The 26,975-nt window shown below is 43.7% G+C and overlaps 1 protein-coding gene across 1 annotated transcript in view; it reads left to right on the top strand.

Annotated features, from left to right (window-relative positions):
* The first annotated feature begins 425 nt into the window (after nucleotides 1–425).
* Nucleotides 426–26,975, top strand: part of LOC145409684 (peroxisomal acyl-coenzyme A oxidase 1-like) — a 148,753-nt gene continuing 122,203 nt past the window's right edge. Inside the window, exons 1-2 of the mRNA XM_080280037.1 lie at nucleotides 426–551; nucleotides 25,601–25,724. Coding sequence (XP_080136163.1) covers nucleotides 453–551; nucleotides 25,601–25,724 — 223 coding nt within the window. The 5' untranslated portion in view covers nucleotides 426–452. The remainder of the gene's footprint in view (nucleotides 552–25,600; nucleotides 25,725–26,975) is intronic.

The following is a 26,975-nucleotide window of genomic DNA, read 5'->3' as shown; positions in this document are numbered from 1 at the left end:
TAGGCAATGTTCATTCATGTCTAGGAACATTCTTCACCTTGAATATCATGAGTTTTGACAGGTGAGTCACCGTAATGAGGCCATTTTCTGCGACGTACTGCCTCTTGTCAGGCTAGGAAGGGTAACTATTTTTTTCTTTGCCGCACTGCTGTACAAAAACTACTCGGTCAATCTGGATGAGACTTACATCTTTGGGTGTGTAAATTCTTGCTCTTGAAATATATGCCATAAATAATGACATTTACTATACTTGAACAAGCATATCCTTTTTGCGGCTAAAGGGGGAGGGGAGCGAACCGTCGACTTTAGGGGTTAACAGGAAACATGTCATTTTTATGTTACATTTATGTTATGCAGCAATGACTGACTGCAATTCTGCCACCAGGGATCTGTATGCAGGTCATGGGTTGTCGCTGCTGAGGGATGGTAACCCTCTGTCTCTGCATGTCTCCATGTTCATGAATGCCATACTGGGCCTGGCCAGTAAGGAGCAGCAGGACAAATGGCTTCCTCTTGTTAACAGCTTCAGGATCATTGGAACTTATGCTCAGGTAGGCACAGTAGGTGTTATAGTGTATTTACTCTAAGTTGGTGCTGGAAAGGGACACCTTCACATGGTAGTACCGATGTAATTGGATGGTTCTGCTGCCTGGTTATACAAACATTTTCTTCAGTCCCCTCAAAATCCACCCAAAAGAGGATGGTGAACTGCAGGATGAAGGCTTCACTAGTGCTGAAGACATCACCTTCCACTCAGAAAACTGAGGAGAGGATGCATTACTGTAGCTCATTCCGATAAAAAAATTGCACTTGGATGTGTCCCTTCTGTGCAGCTTGACTGTGACTGGCTAACACAAAGCAACTATGACAACCAATAGGAAGACTTGAGCCATCAGTTTTGAGTCATCCTTCACCCTGTCAACATCAAAATGCTCTAAGCTAAAGTATGAAATTACAGTAGTCTCTCAATTATCCAACAAAATAGAGCCAAAGGCATGTCTGGGTAGTGGCAATGTCCGGATAATGAACAATATCACCCATACTATACCCGGTCCCTGTCTATACCCAACCTCTAACCTATGCCTAACCTATTTGTACAGTACCTCTGCTGACTTTGGCAGTGTTTTCTGGTCATTCAGACATATTTAGACATCAAAACACATATAGGAACTCGAAAATAATTTTTAATACAAAGAAAACCATGCAAAAAAAACTGAAAACCAAAAAACACCTTACCTATACATAATGTACAGCACTCTTCCTAATTTTGGCACTGTTTTCAGGTCAATCTGCCATATTTAGACATCAAAACACACATAGGGAATATCCAAAGTACTCTGTAATGCTAAATACCAAATAAACCATGAAAAAAAAAAAAAAAACTACCTATATGCATAATAGGCTACCCCTCCAAATTTTGGCAGTGCTCTCCAGTCATTCTGCCATAATGAGACATCAAAACACACATAGGAATATCCATATTAATGCTAAACACCAAGAAAACAATGCATAAACAACAGAAATCCACAAAAAACCTGAAGACGGTTGGAAAATCGGTTACCGTATCTTTGTGACACAAGAGCTGCTCCCAGGGAAAAAAAAAATCTTCCATTCATCCATCCTTCATCCAATCCTATGTTGCCCCAAGAGAAGTGTAGAAGCCTGGGTCTAGGCAAGTTGGTCCTGACATTTAAGATGAGAGTGACCAGCCCCACTCATCCCTGAGTGGCATTACATGAGCAATAAACCCCAACCACCCCTTGGATATAAACCTACACAGGATGATCCGATTGGAGAGCTTTAACCCTTTAACCGCGGGTGTCATTCCAGAATGACATTGCAAAAACTGGACCAAACCGCAGGTGTCATTCTCGAATGTTTGTGAATATTTTGAATACCCAGCGTTTTTTCCGTGCGCCAGTTGTTTCAAGGGAGAGTAGCTATTAAGTTCTTTCACTCCAGCCGACCCCCCCCTCCCCCCCCCTGGGGCCCCACCTCCCACCCCCTGGGCCCTCCACCCCACCCCGGACCAAACATGCATCAGTATCTGTCCAGCTGTGTGAGTGACAACACTGCTGATGTGGAAGTGAAGTGCAGGCAATTACAGTGCCTTTTACCTGCCTCAGTGAACACAGAGTGGGTGTTTATTGTATGTGCAGTGTTCATATTTGTTTATAGTATTATTATTAGAATGAGGTTGGCATTTGGTAATGGTGTGTGAGCGAAAAATAGTGCTTAGACACCGCTGATATGGCAGTGAAGTGCGGGCAATTACAGTGCCTTTTACCTGCCTCAGTGAACACAGAGTGGGTGTTTATCGTATGTGCAGTGTTCATATATGTTTATAGTATTATTATCAGAATGAGGTTGGCATTTGGTAATGGTGTGTGAGTGAAATATAGTGATTACAACACCGCTGATGTTGCAGTGAAGTGCAGGTAATTACAGTGCCTTTTACCTGCCTCAGTGAACACAGAGTGGGTGTTTATCGTATGTGCAGTGTTCATATATGTTTATAGTATTATTATCAGAATGAGGTTGGCATTTGGTAATGGTGTATGAGCGAAGGTAATGGTGTGTGAGCGAAAAATAGTGATTTTAGATCGCTCACTTCTAATGGCACTGCCCATCCAGTGATAGTCAACGAAATCATGAAACCTACATCATTGCAAAGCCGAAGGTTAGTACTTTCTAATGGTACCTTATTTTTCGCTCTAGATTTATTCTGTGCAGAGTTATAAAGGTTTAAAGTTTGTTTACATTTTGGTCGAAACCCCCGCGGGAGAGGACAGTCAGGGCAAAACAATGCCCGCGGTTAAAGGGTTAATTACCCACTAAACCACTAGGTGCCATAATCTGGTTATGTGGTTGCCACCCAGCACAGTAAGTGGTTTCCTGGTGTACAGGAAACCACTTGGCTTGTCACTCAGTGTAGAGTCACTTGTGGCCTGTGGTCAATCTTACATGCGCATTGGCCATTGGGAAACACAACTCCTGGTGACTGGGCGACTTTGGACAATCGGTGTGGAGGCGAACGGGCTCTTGTGGCTTGTGGTCTCTGTTAGACACGTGGTGGCAGTTGGCAAAGGCTAATCCCTGTAGCTGTGCAACTTTGGACATTCGGTGAGGTTGCATATGGACATTTTGACACCTCTTGTGGGTTACGGTCAGTATTACTTGGGTGCTGGAGGTTCATAGGGAGTGATCGGACCAGCGCACGGCTTTGACCATTCAGTACGGGGCGCACAGATATTTTAGCTCAGGTTGCGGGTTATGACCTACGTCCTGCGTACGGTTAAAGTCCAGTGACCACAGAACTGAATGTCTGAACACGTCGGCTGGCTGGCCAAAGTTCTCAGGGACTTTTATGTCCGGATAATAGCAGGTAAATTTGGATAATGGTTTAACCCTATTCGGTGCAACCCTTGGCGATTTCCCACACTTACGACCCTAGTATCGAGAAAAGAATCTTGAGTAATATTATTGGTTTGACGAAGTGAAAGGAACGCATTCGGACACGTCGGCGCCGTTGCAAGGCAAGCGCCGCCAAACATATCGTACCGCACCCGCGCGCACTGAAACACACACACACACACACACACACACACCCACACACACACACGTTTAACTATTATCAAATTTAAAATTAATGTAAATATCAAATGATAAAATATTTTACCATTCACCAACGCTTATCATGTTTGCCATATATCAAAGCCGTAGGCTATATTTTCAGTCTGAGGGCTGCAGTATCAATAAACCGTTTACTGTTGTCTCACACACACACCGTCCATAACATGGAAGTTGATAGCTTACACATCTTCCTCATCATCATCCCTTCCTCCCTCACACTCACCACCTCCCATCTTCCTCACCACCACCTTCCCTCCCTCCATCACCCTCACACTCACCACTATATTCCCTTCTACCATACTTCTCCGTCTCACTACCACCGCTTTTTTCTCACCACCATCTCTCTCACTCACTCGCCACCGCTAATACTCTCTCTTTCTTCCTCACCTTCATAACTCCTAAACCCACTTTCAGTGGATTTACTACTAGGTAGACTAGTTGATGGAGAGGTAGCTATTAGTCAAGGAAATCTAATAATGTAAGCATGTAAATAATACCTGGTTATACATGCGAGTATTTTTTTTTATGCAAGAAAGAAGGAACCAAAGGGCAGGACCTGCAAATTGTTCCCTCCAAGAAAAAAACGACAGCAGAGCCAAATTCAAGATCAGTTCATTTCGAGATGCCTGGACACACTGTGTATGAAAGACTGGAGACCGTAGGCAGTAAAAAAAAAACAGAGATGGAGACAATCCCAGAGTTGACCTGTTGCATACATGAATGACTGGAGCAACGGTTATCTCTTGCATTAAAGAGTTGGACAGAAAAGGGCTGAGTCTGTTGCTAAGACGGGTGCTGCGTGCCTGCTGTGGTGGTGGAGGGATGCAAACAGACAGTTCAGAGGAGCAGTGACCATTGAAGTGGCGATAGAAAAGAGACTGATGCAACAGTGCCGCGAAGAGACAGAGGTTGAAGGGAGCCAGTAAGAGGAAAGTTAATGAGACGAAAAGTCTCCGACTCCATCCTGTTGAGAAGAACTGTGTGGGAAGCCTCCCCACACATGACAGCTGTGCTCTACACAGGAGCGAATAAAACCCGTGTATAAAGTCAACAACTGTGCAGGGCCGTGGGTTAGGGCTTCCTGACTAAAACCTCCCTAAGAGAAGAGTCCAGTCCTGCTGTGGACTAAAAATGGAAAGTTCATAATGATGATGATGAGAATACTACCATATATTTCTTTCTAATGACTGAATATAATATTTAGCTACGCGAGTTTCAGCCACACTCAAAAAGTGTGTAACCTGGATACGGGACGAGGACCCAACTCGCCATGTATCCCACCAACCACTTTCCCCAACCTCCTCCCTTTAGAAAGTAGTTATTTATTTTTCAAATGTCATTACAACTATATAATAATGAATTTATAGAAGTAAAAGATTATTCTTATTAATTTTACACGTGTGGGGTGAGGACTGAGTTGGTGCGTGAGGACTGTGTTGGTGTGTGAGGACTGTGGTGGTGTGTGAGGATTGTGTTGATGAGTGAGGACAGTGGTGGTGTGAGGACTGAGTTGGTGCGTGAGGACTGTGTTGGTGTGTGAGGACTGTGGTGGTGTGTGAGGATTGTGTTGATGAGTGAGGACAGTGGTGGTGTGAGGACTGGTGGTGTGTGAGGACTGTGTTGGTGTGTGACGATTGCGTTGGTGTGTGAGGACTGGGTTGGTGAGTGAGGACTGTGGTGGTGTGTGAGGACTGTAGTGGTGTGTGAGGTCTGTGGTGGTTTGTGAGGATTGTGTTGGTGTGTGAAATATAATCTATTCGTGAGAACAAAACAGACTCGACCTTCTCATGGACCCACTTCACGTATAACTAAGGAGTGAGAAACAGGTAGACCTTTATCATACAAATGGATGGCGAGTGAGAAAGGGCCGGGGAGTACAGGAGGTAGATAAGGCAGAAGGCGGTAGATGTACGGGAGATAAATGCTTGAAAAGGCATACATATTGCATAATAAATGCAAAATTCCACATCAACAGCCTTGTGCCTTACCTACCTCCTATTCTGCCTGCCCCTCTGTTGTATGATAAAGGTCTACCTGCTTCTCACTCCTTACAGCTGAAGGAGGTCCTTGAGAAGGCTGAATCTGTTGTCACCAATATATTATATAGGTATTTCTAAATCTGAGTACTGCAAATTAAAATTGAAGGGCACAGAGAAATATTTAGTTATAACCAATTATTCAAAGGGCACGGTAGCTCTATCTGCTCATGCTACGCCCCAAGGAGTATTCAGAGCAATGCAATAACAAATATTCAATTATGAATAGTTATACCCAAAACATCATCAGTATACAGTATAAATCAATGGTTAATCAGTGGGGCAGTCAATCCCAAAATACCGACAAATTAGTCAGTAGACTGTTCTTCTGATGTCAGTTTATTAGTAATTTCCCACTGGTCAATCACTAGCCTATCACTGAGACCTTTGTCGGTCAGCCAGTCAGTCTCTCCAGAAGTCAGTCCCTTGATCCTCTGTTAGTAGTCACCACGAGAAAATGCAGCTGCCAGCCAAAGCTCCGTACATGCGGGATCACCATTAAATTCTTACGAGTAGACTGTTAACCAGGAAACATGCCAGTCTTTGGATTACTGAATCGCTTAGAGCAGCCTGTAGCTTCCTGGTTAAACCCTATATCTCTTGTAACCAGAGAACAAGCTGTTCCCTGGGTAATGCACAGGCACAGTGTGGATATGAGGGGTTAGGTCCAGAGCCTTGCCTGGCGCTTTCAAGGGAGACAGCAGTCAATCAGGCCCCAGCTCCTTCTCTACACTGCGAGACCATGCTTCATTTCAGCTGATCCACCCCCTGTTGCATCGACCCCTGGTAAGTTAAAAAGATCCCGGGTGCCAATTAACTAACAGGGCCCTCAGTGACCCACAGCCCGTCACAGGTCGAAAGAGTAGTAACCGTTAACTTGGGGCTATCCATGCCTATGCTCCTATGTATTTTCCGGCGGTATTTGATCCTACGCACTCGAACATCCATTTTACTCTACACTTACAACTAATATAAGTAAGCCGGAGGATTCTTATGCTGCAAGATCCTCACCTTCCGTATCTCTATTTACATCTATCATATAAGGAAATTTTTAAACAAAAATATAATCCGTATATAACGTAAACTCAGTCATAATCTATATTCACAGACATGCATATTCATTCTTAATTTCCAAAACAAGACTTTCACTGATTGGGCATGTTACTATAGCATTTCATACATACTTTATTTCAATTCTGATCACAGGTGTGCTAGTGACGTACTTGACATTGTTTTGTGGACGATTTTGCTTTGGGGCGATTCTGAGTGTATCCTGGACCATAAAGAGACTCCAGGCATGAATGACACTTGTGCTGCTTGCCTGACCTATTCTCATGTGTTACTTCTGGGACGGCCTCCTCTATATCTCCCTGTCCGAGCACAAGATTCATCTTAGCTATTGTATTCCTGGTCAGACCACAAGCCTGAACTTTTCTTCTTTCAATTTGCAGATTACACAATGCCTTCACTATCTGCCAGCCATAGGAGATTGAAGCAATTTTTCTTGGGTCCTGATTATTATATAACGAATAAATTGTCTGTGAATTTACTCTGGCAGTGTCGACAATGTAGCCAAGGGCATTCACTGTCCATCTTCTAGATTTAGTGTGTACTGTATGAAAACTTATTCTCTGATCCATGTCAGTGCCTCCTTTAGTGAAATCATACAATTTAAATATATATATATATATATATATATATATATATATATATATATATATATGTATATATATATATATATATATATATATATATATATATATATATATATATATATATATATATATATATATATATATATATATATATATATATATATATATATATATATATAATATATTTTTCAAATCATCATCCTTGGTAATGCCTAATATAGGGAAACTGTGCTCAGAAGTAACACATCTTTCTTACCTTTGCTTTTGGTGGGTGTTACATAGGATTCAGTGTCATTTCCTCCCGTGTTTCTTCCAGTAAACTTGGTATGACCTATCTTCCCTTTCTGTGACTATCTCTGGTGGTATGCCTTTCATAGTAGAATCTATAGTACCTAAGGCTGAGATACCTTGTGTTTGAAGCCACTCCAGCAACTCTATACTGGTGTACAATCTATCCAGGCTAATAATCCTACCTCTAAGGTCGACTGAGGCTTGTAACTGACTTACCAGAGCTTCCACTGTTGGGACTGTACCGCGTATGTAGTGTGGTCCTGGCTCTCCAGGTTTACCTGAATATACAGCTGTCCTAAAGGTAAATGGATATCTAACAGCATTAATAGATTTATATTGGAGGCCGTAGAGTACGGGTTTGCTCTTATTGTAGTCTGAACCCTATTTGTGTTCTGCACCCATACAACGTTTCATCAGTGGTCAAGAAGTCACCTGGCTCTAACACTGAGCAACAACAATTACTGAACTGTTCAAAAAGCTCCCTGATTGCTGCAAACCGATCGTGTACCCATCTCTGGTGTCTGGTATCAATGTTGATCGTGTACCCATCTCTGGTGTCTGGTATCAATGTTGTTAAAAGTTATGTCGGCATGTAAGAAACCAAATCGTTTTACTGACATGACGGCTTCAAATATTGGGTGACCAAACCCTTCCATGAAAAGACGATTATAGCAATATTTATTTTGTCCCAACAAACCTCTTGGATAGAGCAGGCCAAAAAAGCTTTTCAATTCTATGGCATCAGTCATCTTGACGTGTGTTGGTATTTCAGCACTGTCAGTATTAGAAATTTCGGTAATTATGCCTTGTGTTAGCATGGGTTACAATACCATCAATCATATTAGATGTTATAAACAACTCCCATGCCATTATTTCTGTATTAGCTGACCTTGCCTCTCCTAACAAAACATCCTTCACAAGGCAATACCTTCTCAACAGGCCTACCTTCTGTATGATTGGTCCATATTATTGACTTACTGATATCTAATTTTCTCTGGGGTTTCTCTAAAATGCAGGTATATTCCCTGAGCTCGTGTGGCAGGACAAATTCGTCATAATTATGTTTGTTCAAGCACTGGTCCAAAGAACTGATTAATCTATTTTTCACCAGTGGCTTTCTGTTTCTGAGTGGTACCCACTCTTCTTCATTTTGTCAACATTCTGATCATCATCTACATCGTCGCCCTCAGCTACTCTATCCAAGGCAAGGTCATCATCATCATCATCGCCAACTACCTCTTCCAAGTAATCTTCGACTGGGTCGTCAACATAGTCGAAAATAAAAGCACTGACTACGTCCGTTGGCACATCCACCCCGTCCCCTAATTAATGCCTAACTAACCGTCGTCCAGCACGCCTACACGAGAGCCGCGAGGTTTGTGTGTGTGTGTGTGTGCACATTACAATGCATGTGTGTGTGTGTGTGTGCACATTACAATGCATGTGCGTGTATCTGTGTGCACAATACAATGCACATGTGTGTATCTGTGTGTATGTGTACGAACAACCATTTCATTGGGTATGAGAAGTCATAGAGAAAAAACAATGAATAATACATAGATAATAAAATTAGTGAATGAAATAACTATTTCACTAGGTATGAGGAGTCATAAAGTATGAACAATGAATAATACATAGAAAATAAAGTAGTTTGAATGAAAATAGGAAACGTATCGTACGTCTGGAAGCTGTGTTGATGCCCGTTAGGCTTGCGTAGGCTAAGGTCCCAGATATTTCACTCATCTTCGAGCGTTTTCTTTTTGTTTAGTGCTCTCCACGGGGAAAAATCGTTAATTTTAGAGAAAACGCTCGTTTCAACCCAGTTTTTTCGCTCAGAATCACTATTTTGTTGTGTTTCCAGTAATTTAACAAGAAAACAATCGTGAGACCATGCATTGCTTACAAACTAGAGTTTATTGGCAAAAATTAGTTAGGGCGTATCAAAAATGATACGGGGTGCACCGAATAGGGTTAAACTGAGCCAAGGTCCAGTATCCGGATAATGAACAGGTCCAGATACTGCATGTCTGGATAAATGAGGGATTACTGTACATATACAGTTTGTCATGATGATAGAATTCAATTTCCAGTAATTTCTTCAGAAGTTCAAGTATTATGGTACAGCTTTCAGATTTATAATGAGAAAACACTCACATTCATAATTTGTAGTACGGTATTTGTGTGTGTGTGTGTGTGTGTGTGTGTGTGTAATTCACCGGGTCGGTCATGATCATGTCATGTGATGGTTTTGTGATCATCAGCAATTTACCCTCCCGGAAGAGAGCTGAGAGCTCATATAGTCCGATCTAAGGGCAAAGCCTTGACCTTCACACACACACACACACAGCCATCCTCTTGCTCAAGGAAGACAGTGACCACCCGCTTTGTCAGTGAAACTTTTTCGCATCCCGAGCAAGGCGCGAACCCCCATCTTAGCAGATGCTAGACGAGAGCGTTACCACTGTGCGTGTGTGTGTGTGTGTGTGTATTTACCAGTGCTGAGAAGGTGTACAAACACTTGCGCAAAGCGCAATTGTGCACCATTGCACTCTGGTGAATATCGTTTGCACATTGCGCACCGCACAAGACCATGCACAATATTTCGCTTTCGCACATGAAAAGGCAAGTGTGCAAGCGCAAATTTAGTTGCGCTTGCACAACTAAATTTGCACTTGCGCACCTGCCTTGTGCATCTGTCCTGTAGATTGCGCACTGCGCAATCCAAGGGACAGGTGGTCTTGGGAGCTTCCCGTATGTCTGGACAAGGGATGGGGGAGGCTCAGCTGAGGCGGGTCGCGAGGGTTCTGCTGGGGGGAGGCGGGAGGGATGGAGGGTAGTAGCATTTCTTAAAATGCTTCAACAGAGATAATGTATTTTAATATTTTTGAAATTATTATTATTAGTAAATAATAATAAATTAAAAATACATTATTTATTAAGAGTAGCATATGCAATTCCTTACAAAAATCATTAAAACATATTACTGTATTTAAATCAAATATCCACAGCCTAATAATTTATTAGGCTGTGGATATTTGATTTAAATAATATGTTTTAATGATTTTTGTAAGGAATTACATATGCCAGTGTATATCTATATTGAATTATTAAATAAAACATCTTGCGAAAATGCAGATAAAAGTAAAACTGGCAACATCACAGCCTTTCCTTGTCCCTCCACTTCGCAGCCCGCTCACTCCTCTGTTTGAACTTCCATGAGTGAAAAAGTTACTACATGACAGTATTGTGATACTAACTGTAATGTATGGTAGTGAAGCTCTGACCTTGTTGGAAGGACAGAAGTCAAGAGTGAGAGTTGTGGAAATAAATGAGTTATTTGAAAGGAGCATGTGGAGTTACATGGAGAGAGACTGACAAATGAGGAAGTGAAGGATCGTTGTGGTGTGGATGTGGATGTGATAGGAAGCGTTAGGAGAAACACACTGACGTGGTTTGGTCATATGGAGAGGATGGAGAGTGAAAGCCTAACGAGGACAGTGTATGTGAGTGAGGTGGAGGCGGGGAGAGGCAGGGGGAGGCCAAGGATGAGAGGGAGGGATGGAGTGGAGAAGTATAAGACAGTGGGGGGCATGAGCTGCAAGTAGGGCAGTGAAGTGGCGGGGTACAGGGTGATGTGGAGGCAATTTGTTGCTTGTTTGTGGCCGATGACCACCCCTTACGGGATTAAGGCGTCTGGCAATGGACAGATAGATAGAATAATAATAAATAAAAGTATGTATGCTAATTTATTTAAGTATCTCAATATTTCACAGTAATTCCTACAAATATATGCAAATGGCTTGCGCTTGCGCTTTACGACATTGCGCACGCTATACTGTATATTTGTCAGATTGAGAACTTGCGCTTGTGCAAGGTAGTGAACTGTGGATTGCGCATTGCGCTTGCGCAAGGTCCTTCTTTGTTTGTGCTGCCCACCACTGGTATTTACCTATTTGTATGTACCTATTTATAGTATACAGGAATTGAGCTAAGCTCGTGTTGTCCTCACTCCACATCTACATTTATCCAGTCTAGTTTTAAACACATGAATGTTTTTTGTCTGCACCACCGCTACATCCAAGTTATTCCAAGTACCTGTGCCTCTGTTTGGGAAACTGAACCTTTTAAAATGATTAAGAAATCTACTTTTCCTCAGCTTGAAGTCATGACCTCTTGTTCTTCCATCATTCAGCACAAAAAGATCCTCTCTATCCACCTTTTCCAATTCTCTTACAATTCTAAACATCGTGATCAAGTCACCTCTTTCCCTTCTCTCACGCAGTGTTGGTAACTTTGGTTTTTCCAATCTCTCCTCGTAGGTGAGTTCCCTTAAGTATGGTATCCTCATTGCCATCCGTTGAACCCTCTCTAGTTTATCAGTATGCTTCTTCAAATGAGGTGACCATACCAAAGCTGCAAACTCCAGTCTTGGTTTTATCATGGTCACTATCAACTCCCTCAGCATTTCCTCATCCATATAATTAAAAGCCACTCTAATGCTGGTCAGTAATCCATAAGTGCCTCCAATGATTCTGTTCATATGCTTTTCTGGTGACATGTCATCCTGAATAATCACTCCCAAGTCCTTCTCACCTATTTTTTTACTAATTATCTCATTGCCCATTTTATATGTCCAGTGCAGTCTTTTTTTGCTCATTCCCATTTCTAATACATGACATTTCTTGGCACTGAAATCCACTTTCCAAGTCTGGCTCCAGCTATGGAGTTTATCCAAGTCCTCTTGCAGTATGGTTGGATACTCACTGACAGAGTTAGAGAAAGAACAGAGGAATTAGTTGGAGAAGAACAGGGAGGCTTTAGGAAAGGAAAAGGTTGTGTAGATCAGATATTCATTCTTAGGTCTTTAGTGGAAAAGTTTCTAGAGAAGGGAAAGAAGTTGTATGCGGCTTTCATGGATTTGGAGAAAGCATATGACAGGGTGAATAGACAAGGATTGTGGAAAGTATTAAGAATATATGGAGTAGATGGGAAGTTGTCGAATGCTATGAAGAGTATGTATGATGGTGCTAAGGCTGCAGTGCGTGTGGATGGTGAACAGAGTGAATTTTTTTCTTTGAAGGTTGGGTTGAAACAGGGATGTGTCATATCTCCATGGTTGTTCAATCTGTACATAGATGGGGTAATAAAAGAGGTACAAGGTAGGGTAGTGGATGTTGGAGTGGCCCTGGTGAGAGAGGGTAGTGTTTGGAAACTCCCTGTACTTTTGCTTGCAGATGATCCTGTGTTGTTGAATGAAGACGAAGGGGAGCTGTAAGGATTGGTCGATGAGTTTGGGAGAGTGTTTAAGAAACGGAATCTAAAGGTGAATGTAGGGAAGAGTAAAGTGATGGTCTTTGACAGAATTGAAGTCAGTGAATGTACAGTGAGGTTGGATGGTGAGGAATTGGAAAATGTGAGTACTCTTAAGTACTTGGGTAGTGTGATGAGTAAGGATTGAGGTTTGGAGGGTGAAGTGCTTGAAAGGGTACAGCAGGGAAGAAAGGTTGCTGGTTCGTTAAAAGCAATGATAAGAAACAGGGAAGTGAGCATGGAAGTGAAAAAGTTACTACATGACAGTATTGTGATACCAACTCTAATGTATGGAAGTGAAGCTTGGACATTGTTGGAAGGACACAAGTCAAGAGTGAGAGCAGTGGAAATGAGTTATTTAAGAGGAGCCTGTGGAGTCACATGGAGAGACAGGCTGACAAATGAGAATATAAAGAAGCATTGTGGTGTGGATGTGGATGTGATAGGATGCGTTAGGATGAATACATTGAGGTGGTTTGGCCATGTGGAGAGGATGGAGGGTGAAAAACTGATGAGGAGAGTGTATGTGAGTGAGGTGGAGGGGGGGAGAGGGTGGGGGAGGCCAAGGATGAGATGGAGGGATGGGGTGGAGAGGTATATGAGAGAGGGGGGTGTGAGTTGGGAGCAGGGCAGTGAAATGGCGGGGGACAGGGCGACATAGAGGCGATTTGTTTGTGGCCACCCCAAACGGGATTGAGGCGTCTGGCAATTGATAGATAGGTAGATGATTTTAGCATCATCTGCAAACATACTCATGTAACTATTTAAATCTTCTGGCAATTTATATATATCAGAAACATTATTGGGATTAAGACAGAGCCCTGGGGTACTCCACTGGTCACATTTTTCCACTGCAAAACCTTGTCCGTTATGACTGATTTCATTCGCCTTCCTATCAGATAATCTCCCATCCACTTTAATAGTTTCCCATGCACTCGTCCAGGTGTCCAACTTCCACAGCAGTCTCTTACAGGGCATCCTGTTAAATGCTTTCTTGAGGTCTAGATAGACAAAATCTGCACCTCTCTCTCTCTCTCTCGTGTATGACATCTATTACCCTACTGTAGAAACTTAATTGGTTAGTAACACAAGATCTTCCTTCCCTAAAACCAAACTGTATTGGTATGATCACTTCATTTTCTTCTAAATAATTAATCCATCTTTTTCTAATAATTTTCTCTGTGACTTTACAAACAACACTAGTGATACAGGTCTGTAACTAAGTGGATATTCCATATCTTCTCCCGTGAAGACTGGCACAATATTTGCTCTTATTCAGTCCTTAGGTAACTGTCCATTTTCCAGAGGGCTCTTGATGATGACATAAACAGGCCACATTCATTGGTCAGCACATTCTTTCAGGATCCATCCAGCCACACTATCTGGTCCCATTGCTTTCCTCACATCCAAGTCCTGCATCAGCTGTAGCACCTCATTCATGTCAACTGCAATTTCCGCCATTCTCGTAATCCTGGGTTCCATTTCAAGTTCATTAAATTCCTCTTCCAGCACATGGACTGAGAGCAGCTTGTTAATTATTTTGCACAAATCCTCTTCTCATTCAAGTTTCATCTCTGTCTCTCAATCATATTGTACTGTACTGTATTATTGTACAGAGTGTGTAAGGAATAATATACAGTACAGTAATCACTCTAATATCCGGACGCCCAATAACCGAACATCCCCACTAACCGAACCTTATCGTCCTGGGATCAAACATTCCCAAAATGGTCCGAAAATCCAAAAAAATTGGAAAAAAAAACGATTTTTTGCCGTCCGTAATTTGAACTTGCCGCGCGCGCCGCGTGAGAGCATTGTTTTGGTTCGTCATTCCTCCGACGTCCGATAGAGCGCCGCTGCATCCTCCCCACTTCCCGCCTGTCTCTCACCGCGACTGGACCTGCGCTCTTCGTAATGGCTGCCCACGTGCTCGCTTTTGTGGTGGTGCCGTACTTATGTAAAGGCCTCCTGCTGCTCTCTGCCCTACTCTTAGTGTGTGTGATGATGGCCCCGCCTCCTGAGAAAAGGAAGAGAGTGGTGTTGACTCTGGAGAAGAAACGGGAGATATTGGAGAAGGTTGATGCGGGTTGGTCTTCCTCTCGCATTCTCCGCGAGTTCAACCTGGCCCGGTCGACTTTGTTTGATATCAAGCGTTCCCGAGACAAGCTCATGCAGTACACGGCTGACTTCTCGTCGAGAAGCAAACGCAACGTGGAGAGGAAGGTTATGTTTACTCCCAAGCATGCAGAGATCGACCGCTCCACGTTGATTTGGTATCGACAGCAACGTGCAGCTGGTGTGATGGTACGTGGAACGGAGCTGAAGGCTGCTGCTGAGAAGTTTGCAAGGCTTCACGACGCCCTAGACTTCAAGGCATCCGAGGGTTGGCTCTTCGCGCTCAAGTTGCGACATGGCCTTACTAACCGTAAAGCACATGGCGAAGCATTGGACGCTAACGAGGATGGAGTAGACGAGTTTCGGCACAAGGTGAAAGGCTTGATCGACAGGGAGGGCCTCACTCTCGGTCAAGTCTATAACGCTGACGAAACTGGCCTATTCTATCGCTCGGTGCCAACGAACACTCTCGCCGATGAGACGGAGAAGCGTGTACCTGGCCGCAAGCTTTCTAAGGAACGGATATCTGCTTTGTGTTGTGCCAATGCTAACGGCATGCACCGGCTTAAGCCCGTTATTGTTGGCCGTGCAAAGCAGCCTCGGTGACTTCGTGGGGTGATGGATGTCCTTCCTGTCGTATGGTACCATTCTTTGAAAGCATGGTTCACAGCTGTGATTTTCAAAGACTGGTTTCACCATCACTTCGTCAAGGAGGTCATACATTACCAGACGAAGACACTGGGAATTCCTCGCGACCAGGTAAAGGCTCTCCTTCTCCTCGACAATGCACCTGCCCACCCGTGCGACAAGGACTTGGTTGCTGAGAATGGCCGTATTAGGTGCATGTTTCTGCCACCTAATACGACTGCTCTCATTCAACCAATGGACCAAGGAGTGATCGTGGCAACAAAGCGCCTGTACCGTCCGGAAGTTCCTGGACGAGGTGATGGTGGTTCTCGAGGACGAGGACGAGCGCAGGGAAGGACGTGACACTCGAGGCAAGCGGACTTTGTAAAACCATCTCAGCTACAACATCAAGTCTGCGCTGTACAACTGGGCTAGTGCATGGAAGGAAGTCCCTGTGAAAACTCTTGAAAATGGTTGGTCTCGTCTGCTTCTCGGAACAGATATGGAGTACGATTTCCTAGGGTTTGACGTGGATGACTTCCATGCACGGCTACGTACGCACGGCGACGATGTTGATGTGGACGATGTTCGTGAGTGGTTGGACGACGACGAGGGCGATCCTGGGTATCAGACGTTGTCTGATATCGAGATCGCGTCTTCGGTTGCTGGTGTCAGTCCCGAACTTGAAGATTCCGACGACGAAGGCGATGATGATGCAGACTCCGCCCAGCAGGACACTACTCCAGCCATCCTCAAGCTGAGCGCACTCCGGGAACATCTAGAGTTCGTCCTAGACTACCTGGAACACCCGGACTGCGACAGGGAGATGGGGCCCTTGGGACTCGTGGAGGAAGTGCGTGCTTTCCGGCAGCGCATCATCAATCGCCAGAATCGTCGGTCCTTGCGTCAGTCAACGATTGACAGTTTTTTCAGGCCCGTGACCCCCGCTGTGCCAAGCCCTGGTCTCCACTCCGTTGCCTCCCCAAGACAGGCCCTCATGCTCCGAGCCACAGCCCAGCACATCAGCTACAGTGGAGTCACCGCCGACGTGAGTTTGCGGCTGTCTTCAGAGTCTTCTGTAGTCGGTACGCCATCACCACTACCCACCGATGCACCCCTTGGACGCCTGCCAGTGATACTCTCGGCTCTGACAGTGAATAAACAGCAAGAACTTCTCCACTAGACCACACGGGAATTTTGAGTGTTGTGCAGTGAAAAAACGGTGTGTTGTGTTAAGGTTTTCAAGTTGGGAGAAAAGACTAAGTAGAAAAGAAATTTAACGTAACTAACCTTCTTTGTTTTGGCTTTGGAAACTTAAAAAACTTGGGAAAAGTTAATGTGCAACACTTAAATTTAATGGAACATTATTTGGACTAAAGTGAACACTGTGAAAAGAACGGACTTCTGTGTGTTAGTGACTAAGTTCAGTGCAAGACTTCAGGAAGAGTGTAGTGCAAGTGCTTCAGGAAATCGTTCTTACTGTCAGAGTCCGAGAGGAGGCGGTTATTCATCGAGGTGGCCAGGGACTTGCTGTAAGTAGCCAAAATGTTTCATGTTGTACTATTTTCCATACTATATTTACCAGAATGTTTCATATTGTATTTTTTCCCATACTATACTTACCAGAAAGTGTCATACTGTACTTCTTTTTCCATACTAAACTTACCTCATGCATGTGCAGTAGGAATGTGTTTTTCAGAGTTCGGTTAGGTTCGGTTAGGTTAGGTTCGGTTAGAGTCCATAAGTACCAGAATGTTTATTAATGTATGAACATACTTCTAAACCCACATTTTATGTGTCTATTGCATTTATTTCAGTCATTTATGTGCCTTATTGGTGTGATTTGGGTGTTAAATAGGTGCTATGCATGTCCGGAGGGAGTTGTATAGGTGTTTCTCTGTGTTAGGGTCCGTAAGTACAAGTCCATAAGCTGGGGCCCAATATCCGGACAAAACCAATATCCGAACCTACCGATGGCTCTATTGATCCGGATATTGGAGTGATTACTGTATATGATCTGATCTTCTATCTATCAATCTGACTATAGCCAGATGCCACAATCCTGTTAGGGGTGGCCATTTGACTTTGAGTTTGTTGCTTTACGGGGAGGGGCACCAACCTTCTGCCAACTCACTTGCTGACACAAAGGGAATACGTACGGTTGGTTATAAGTATGGTTACCACCCAGCATAGTAAATGGTTTCCTGCCTAACAGGCAACCATTAGGCTTGTCACTCAATGTAAAGCCACCTGAAAAAGAAAGAAAAATAATAAAAAGTGACAGGAAAGGTGGGAGAAATAGGAGGGGATGAGGGCAGACACAGAAAAAGAATGATAAAGGTGAAGGATGAAGTAGGTAGCGCTACATAATGTAAGTAGATGATGGTCGCCACCACCTACCATTTACATAAGGGTTTTCTTCACATGATCTTGAGGAAAATTACTTATATTATACAACATCTCATTGTGAATTACCGAAAAGAAGTTGCAATTAAGCTCGTTATGATGAATATGGTACCATGGAAATGTAAATATCTCCAGCATACCATATGACAGACACAGTGGAAGGAGGAAAAGGATACAGATCAAACCTGTGCAAAACCAACACACATACTGAGGAATTCTAATCCCTAAATCACCAGCTGATTGGGTGTCCCCTTGTCAAAAACTCTCTCTCCTTATCCCCCCTTTCTTGTAGCTACCATTATCTCTTTCATTTTTCTAAAAACTGTAATCTTATCCTCTCAGTCCTGTCATGGTGTATTTTAAATTCTATTTCTGCTTCCTTCAGATGATTTTATATTAGCTTATGGAGAGAAGTCAGTGTGTGAGGAGGTTAATGAAGACTGTTTTTAACCTTGTCACCACAAATGATTTCTCCAGAGTTAACCCAGTCACCCAGAGGTATCAGAATAAAAAAAAAAAAAAATTACATGTCATCAGCTTCAAGGAGGCAGTAAAGTTCTTAGAACATAGATTGTTAACAGCCTGCCATTAGAGTAGTCTCATGAAAATGGCACAGTTAAATCCTGTATGCATGGTCAGAGTTTGGTTCTGTTTTAAATTTTAGTCTAGTGGTTTTGTGGTAAGACCGCCTCACTTTAAGTGACAGTGTTGCATAAGCTTGATCCCCAAGAGGTGACAGGTTTTTCAATCATATAATGCCACCACACAAGTAAGCTGGTCATCTACCCTTAAATATTCTGACCTATGCTAGCTTCACCCAAGGTCCCTAACCCTAGAAGGAGGTAACAGGGGATTGGCTGTTACAGTTTACCTACCTCTGTATAACAGGGACAAAAATGTGTTTTGCCCTGTACTCATTCCTAATCAGTTTTATTAACTCTTTGACTGCAGTAGGTGAATAAAATCATCCTTCATAGACTAAAATAAAAGTTCATTCTTGGCCAAAATGTTAATCGTGATCATTTGTAACATTTTTGGTGCTTGTGGTTTCTCCAGCATTGCAAAATCATTTAATGGTGGCAGGAATGAAATGCAAATAAGGCATTTTGTAGCCAAATGATTAACGGTATTCTCAGGAAGAGCACCATTACGAGTGAAGTGTCTGGAATCAGAGTTTTGTTTGTACCTCTACGCAAAAACTGACCAGGAGAACATGGTGAGGTAGCCTAAAAGCTGCTGTTGTTATCAGCTTAGGTTGATTTACATGTGAATCCAGTTAACTACTGTACAAGATTCTGTCATCTATTCATGCACTCGGAGAGATCTTTTGATGAGGTTATGTTGATGGTTTGTGTTGTGAAAGCACATTAAGTGTGTTATGGTGTGAGTGGCTGCATTACAGTGTAGCTTTAGTGGATTGTGTGAGAGTCATATTTTGCCTTGCTAATGAATGTTATGTTACGATGGATACAGGTAACCTTTCTTTGCTAACACAGTAGTCCTTTGTTACAGATGGCAATGTTTATGTGATTAGCTAGGTTAATGAAAAATGTTTTGACAGTTAGCATGAAAAACTAACAACCTGAAGATGTTCAGTATGCTCGATGAGGCTTAACCCGCCGCGTGCCGGACACTTTTAGCCCTATGTGTCACACCCGTGCAGGTCCTTTTTTTTTTTTTTTTTTTTTTTTTTTTTTTGACTAAAATGATAGAGTTTGATGTAAAAAAAAAACGAATATGGCCATAAAAAAACTCACCAGAGGTCAGAAGTGCGTTTTTCGTAGTCCCTCTGCCCGCCCGCAGGTGTGTGTGCACGGGGAATCCCCAATGGAGGTGAGAGAAAACCTATTTTCTGTGCAAGGTAAACTCCTGTATTCTTGCCAGCATGACTCAGGGAAGGTATAGGAATGTTCTTCACACTTTTCTGTCCACTTCACACTCACAAAATTTTTTTTTTTCTTAGTAATTCATAAAAAAGTTTTTTTTTTTTTCCGCAAATACAGTAAATCAGTTACTGCTGCAACACTATATGTATCACTGTGAATGCATTGTCTTACAGTTGCGAGAAAATATGCACAACTTACTTCACAATGTACAGCCCTTTCACTTACGATTAATTATTTACAACATGAAGGCTTTTCCAGGAATGGAAGAAGGGTGGTAGCAAAGAGGAATATTTGGCTGCCAAGCGTAGGGCTAGGAGAGAGGTATACAGGGCAAAGTCTGAGTCACAGAGACAATTACTTGATAACCTAAATCATGGGGAAAGGAAAAATATATTTAGGGCGGCAGGTCAGGTGAAGAGGGGTAATCGGGATATCATAGGTGAGCAGTGTGTGAAGAATGATGAAGGAAGGGTAGTGGTGAACAGTGAGGATATTAAAGATGCATGGAGAGAGCATTATAACCGGTTGTTGAATGAGGAGTTTGACTGGGACAGGGAAGGTTTGGAGCCAGCAGATCCAGTGTCTGGCCCTTGGCCTTTGATTGATACTGCTACTGTGAGTGAGGCAATAGGCAGGATGAGGGTGGGGAAGGCAGCAGGTGTGTCTGGGTTGACTGCTGAAATGTTGAAGGCCTCAGGCGATATAGGGGTGAGGTTAGTCACTGACCTGATAAATAGGACTATTTATGAGTGTGTTGTCCCAGATGATTGGCTGAAGAGTGTAATTGTAAATGTGTATAAAGGGAAGGGTGATGCCCTGGAAAGAGGAAATTATAGAGATATAAAGCTTTTAGATCAGATAATGAAGGTAATGGAGAGAGTTTTAGAAGGTATGATTAGAGAAAGAGTGAATATTGATGAGATGCAGTTTGGGTTCATGCCAGGTAGGGGGACCACTGATGCCATATTCATTGTTCGACAGCTTCAGGAAAAATATATTGGTAGGAGAAGGGATCTTTATTTTGTTTTTGTTGATTTGGAAAAGGCCTTTGACAGAGTCCCTAGAGAGGTGGTGAAGTGGGCAATGAGAAAGCTTGGCTTGGAGGAGTGGCTGGTAAGGGTGGTTATGGCCATGTATGTGGGTGCTCACACCCAGGTGAGAGTGAATGGAGATTTGAGTGATGAGTTTTCCGTGAATGTTGGTGTGCATCAGGGGTCAGTCTTGAGTCCCATGTTGTTTATCATGGTACTTGAAGCCCTTTCACGTGACTTTAGAAATGGACTCCAGTGGGAGTTGTTGTATGCTGATGATTTGGTGTTGATTGCAGAGAACGAAAGGGAGGCGGAGGAAAGGTTTAGGAAGTGGAGAGATGGTATGGGGCAAAAGGGTTTAAGGGTAAATGCAGATAAAACAAAAGTGATGATATCTAGGGTTGGTGGCGGTACTGTCAAAGACGAGGGAGAGTGGCCATGTGCAGTTTGCCACAAGGGCGTGGGAAGTAATTCCATCTTGTGCGGTGTGTGTGATAAATGGGTGCATAAGAGATGTAGTGGTATCAGAGGTAGACTGAGAGATAATGCTGATTTTATGTGTACGGCATGCCGGGGTGAGCAGGTGGAGATCGTCAGACGTGAAAGGATTGAACTTGCTGGTGAATCTCTTGAGTGTGTGGAAGAGTTTTGTTATTTGGGAGACATGTTGTGTGCTGGAGGTGGGGCTGGAGCTAGCTCTGTGGCTAGGGTGAGAAGTGGTTGGAAGAAGTTCACGGAGCTCTTGCCTCTCCTGACATTGAGAGGGCTCTCCCTATGTGCTAAGGGGTCTTTGTATGCAGCATGTGTTAGGAGTGTAATGCTGTATGGCAGTGAGACCTGGGCAGTGAAGGAGGAATACATTCGCCAGCTCAGACGTACAGAAATGACAATGATTAGGTGGATGTGCAGTGCGTCCCTGCGTCCAAGGCCTGGAGGGGCTGGGTTTACAATGGAAGAGTTGAGAGGTAGGATGGGACTGGAGTGTATTGGTGTTGTGATGAGGAGAGGTAGATTGAGGTGGTTTGGACATGTGGAGAGGATGGGGGATAATAATTGGGTGAGGAAGGTGAGAAGTGTTAATATTGGGGGTGGGGTTATGAGGGGTAGACCGAGAAAGACATGGGACGAGGTCATTAAGTGTGACCTTAGGGTTAAGGGACTGAACAGGGAGGCTGCAATGGATCGTGCAGCGTGGAGAGCCGCCATTAGGTGACCAAGGCCAACACATGCAAGCATGTTGGAGGCGGAGCCTTTAAAAACGAAACGAAACGAACATGCCTTCAGTATACACAGACATTGTAAGAGTATTTTTGAGCATCTCACTGTGAATACATCGTCTAACATTTACGAGAACATATGTAAAACTTTACTCCACTACGTTCAGTCCTTACACTTATGAGAAAATATTTACAACATGCCTTCACTGTATGCAGTACTTATATAACACTTTCTGAGCCTCTTTCTCCGTACTTACAACACTTTTTGAGCATCTTTTTGTCACTCGTGATTACCACACTATTGTAACTCAATAGTTAGTGAGAGTGTGGTACTTCTCAAAGCATGGGAATATACTGTACATAGCCCCACATCACACTCAGCACACATATACCTTGAGTCCTTCCACTGACTACATGGTCGTACAGTGCTGTTTGCACACACATGACACCTCTGATGCGGATTTTGATGCGTTGCACTTGGAGGGACGATCCTGGGGAAGTGTCTAGCGGTGAGGCGGACAGGTGTGGTGGCGGTGTGGCGATGGCGAGCAGCACTCCTATCTTCCCCATATTCCCCCACTATCTCCTGCACCACCTCATGAATATAGCCCTCAAAGGTCTCCTGGATGCCAGTGGTATGTGCTTGGAGATAGTGAGCGTTGAGGACAGTGATGTCGAGGTGGTGGAAGAATAATCTCTTATACCACTTCATCGTGAGCTTGGCACAGTCCACGCTGGAAATCATGGCATCCGATTGATCCACCTGTTGCATGTTCACATTGTAGGCTGACAGGTTCTGGTTTCCAGATGTGGCACTGCCCTTCTGCCCTGTAATCTATACTGTCTGCGCGGTGTGCAAGGGGCCGATGAACAGATGAGAGGAGGAAGACTTCGCGGTTGTGATGCCTTGCTGTTGCAAGGATATTACTAGCCTTGTAAAAAACAACCTCGTTTTTATGAACCTTCCTCCCCACCTTCACCATTTGCTGACGGTTCTACTTTACAGTGCCGCACAGACCAGTTTCCTGCAGGTGAAGGTACCTGGTGAGAAGGGGGCTTGCGTACCAATTATCCAGGTAGAGGACGTGCCCATTATGAAGGTATTCCTCAATCATCGTTTTTACCACAGCCCGAGAGTCCCAAGCACCTATCTTCTGTGATGTCTGTCTGAACACCTGTGTACAGAACTACGTCCTGCACATACCCAGTCTTACGGTCACTCATCACGAAGATTTTGAAGCCAAACCTGTGTCTTTTGCTGGGGATATACTGACGGAAAGCGATATTACCCCTCAATAGCACGAGAGTTTCGTCTATGAAGAGGTCTCGGTATGGAGAGAAGGAGGTACGGAATTTCTCTCAAAGGTGATCAAAAACTAGATGTATCCTCCTCATTCTGTCCGTGTCGTTAGCATTAGCTGGGTCAAGGGTGTCAAAAAAATGTAGGTGGCTCAGGATGTACTGAAATCTATTCCTCCCCATCACCTTAAGAAAAAATGGTGTCACCATTACTGGATCCACAGTCCAATACAAAGGAAGCTGATTTTTTTTCAATATCCCCATCAAAAGCACAAGTGCTAGGAACACGTACATTTCACTCAGCGTCACGTCAGGTTCGAACAACCGGCTGTGTGATGACTGTGTTGTCCCACCATGTTCAAATGCTGCAAAGTCGTTTGTTAGGGCAACAATTCTCAACACAAAGTCAACAGGGAAGTAGTTTCTAAAAAAAGTCCAGCCTACTTGAACTATGGTTTAGCTCAGGAACAGTACACCCGGCCTCATTCTCGTGGGCGAACGGGTGAATGTGGGGGACAAAGTCACTCCCGTCCTCCCACTCCCACATCGTTTCCTCATCATCATCATTGCCTCCGTCATCCTCGGGCCGTGGTGAAGCATGGGGAAGTGTGGGGAATGGGGAAGAGTTCCACGTGAGGTGCTGGGTGTGGAGAAGGTGGAAAGACTTTGTTCTGAGGTGCTGGGCTGAGCTGGGTCACATGGGGGCGAGGGAGAATGTGGGTGAGATGATTCACTCTCCCCCACACAATGGAATTTTCCCAAATCGGCCCTTCTTCATCCTCACACTTTCCTCCCCATGTGGGAAATCCTAGGCTTCCCCAACCATCCCTGAACTGCTGGACAAATTTCCTCCTCATCGTCATGACATGCAAGGCGACGACGTGCAGGTGGCCTCCTTCCATGTGTTGCCCTAGTATAGCCCACGTACCTTGATTTTCATGGTCAGGGAATTTCGTCATCACTACTACTTTCCTCCTCAGGCTGGATGTAGTCTTTATCCTGCACGTCGTTGTCCTTCACATCGCTTTCCCCAGCGTAAGGGACCTTTAGGAGCTCCTGAATCTCCTCGTCAGAGAGACCGTGGCGAGACATCACTGCACTGTATGACACACACAAGCAGAGTGAGGCAGAGCGAGCACGAGGCAGGAGCGCGTGGGTGTATGGGCCTGGCCGCCTGAGGGCAGATAAAGGAAGGGTTGCCATACAAGCACATCAATTTTTACACACGTAGCTTGAAAAATGTGGTCACAATGAATTTTTAAAATTTAAGCCATTTTAAAATGGCACTGGCACTGGCCGCAGTATTACATCAGACCGTTTTAAAACGGCACTGGCACGCGGCGGCTTAATACACAATTTTATAAGGAAAGTAAGTTGTAGATCTGAGGGAAGCAATGTGATTGTTACTGTACAGGCCCCCATTATGAAATAACTATTCCTGGTTCCTCTGTCATACTCAGCCACACTTGTATGCAAAGATATCATACTGCTGTGTAACAGAAACCATGACTTGGTATGGATTGGTGTAGTGTCAGCAACTATTAATTTCACATTGATTCCATGTAGGTAAATATGACTATCTTACAGTTTGCATAGAAATGAGTGGCAACTGTAAGCAACAAATTGCTGCTCAACTGAATTATAGGTTAAAGTGTTGCAACTGGATGTGGCCCATAAGGGATGGAATCCATGGCATAGTTAAGTTTATTACTCACATAATGCCACCAAGGGCAAGTGACTAGCCACCATCAACATAACCCATTAAATCCGGGTGATACCATGTTTAGTACATTCATGCTGCTGCTAGACAGTTTTATTTAACATAGGAAAAATCTCTCATACTATATAGGCTTATTAAGAATGTATCTTACCTGACCAGTTCAAATGATCTGTCCAAGGCTGAACAAAATAATTAAAGATAAGAAAACTACTGTATAATGAAAAAGACTTGCCTGAATTTTATGAGTAAAATATTTTGTACTGAACAGCCTAACTTCAGACTCTTATACTTCTGATGGGAAAACAAAAAGGTCATATAATGGATCTAAGTACAAATGTATATGTGTGTTGTTTGGAACTGTATTCTTCCTTCAGACGGAGATGGGCCATGGGACATTCGTACGAGGTCTGGAGACTACTGCAACATATGATCCGTCCACTCAGGAGTTTGTTCTTCACTCCCCCACTGTGACTTCCTCTAAGTGGTGGCCGGGTGCATGTAAGTTCCATTTGCCTAAACCATGAATTGTGAAGGAGAAGGCCAGCCCCCCAGTACTAGACAGTAATTTATGAAGCACCAGATGATGACTGAACTTATATAACTGGCTGCCTGGAAGTTTCTTGTAGAGCCCAGACTTGCAAAAAAACATTTAACACCTTCAGTCTGATCACATATTCATTCTCCTGCTACAGGTGACCCCACTTATGAATATCACGCAACAAAAATTTGTTCTAACGAAGATCGCATTTTACTACCCTTCGCTTGCCTAACGAATATCAAAATTTGCTTTAACAAATTTTTTTCTGCAGACAGTTTTAAACTGAGCACACTGTCAGTCAGGTGATTCCACCACAGCGTCACTAACGAAGAAAATGTGCACCATTCACTCCTGCCCTACCAACCAAATCAGTAGTGTTCTGTACATTGTCATTTCTGTGCATCTGAGCCTTGAATATCCTCTTCCTTTACTGCCCAGGACTCACTACCACACAGCATTACACTCCTAACACCACTGCACAGAAAGATCCCTTAGAACAGAGAGGGAGCCCTCTCAGTGCTAGGAGATGCAACAGTTCCCTAAACTTCCTCCAACCACTCTTTACTCTAGCCACAGAGCTAGCTTCAACCCCACCTCCAGCTCATAACATATCCCCCAAATAACAAAACTCCCACACACACTCAAGAGACTTTCCAGCAAAATCAATCCATTCATCCATCATCCAATCCTATGCCACCCCATGAACAGCGTAGGAGCCCAGGGCTAGGCAAGCTGATCCTGACATCTAAGATGAGAGTGACCAGCCTCACTCATCCCTGAGTGGCATTAGATGAGCAATAAACCCCAACCATCCCTTGGATATAAACCTACACAGGCTCAATCCGATTGGAGTGCCTTAATTACCCACTACACCACCAGGTGCCATAATTTGGTTATATGGTTACCACCCAGCATTCCTGGGGTACAGGAAACCATTTGGCTTGTCACTCAGTGTAGAGTCACCCATAGGCAGAAGAAAGAGGAAAGAGCAAAGGAATGAAAGACAGAAGAGAGAGTGTAAATTCACCCGTAGGCAGAAGGAAGAGGAATGAATGAAGGAAAGAAAGGTTTTCACATCTGACAATCTCTGCATGCTCTCCCTGACACACCACTCATGAAATTAGCATTATTTCGCAGCCTACCTCCAGTTCCACTACATCATGCAATAAATACCCTACAGTGCTGTTGTTGATCTTGTTGACCAACTGTCT

The sequence above is a fragment of the Coenobita brevimanus genome, chromosome 82 (genome assembly GCF_032717465.1).
Source record: "Coenobita brevimanus isolate Jiangsu-jjx chromosome 82, ASM3271746v2, whole genome shotgun sequence".
In the NCBI taxonomy this organism is placed as follows: Eukaryota; Metazoa; Arthropoda; class Malacostraca; order Decapoda; family Coenobitidae; genus Coenobita; species Coenobita brevimanus.
This window is presented reverse-complemented; position numbering and strand designations above follow the sequence as displayed.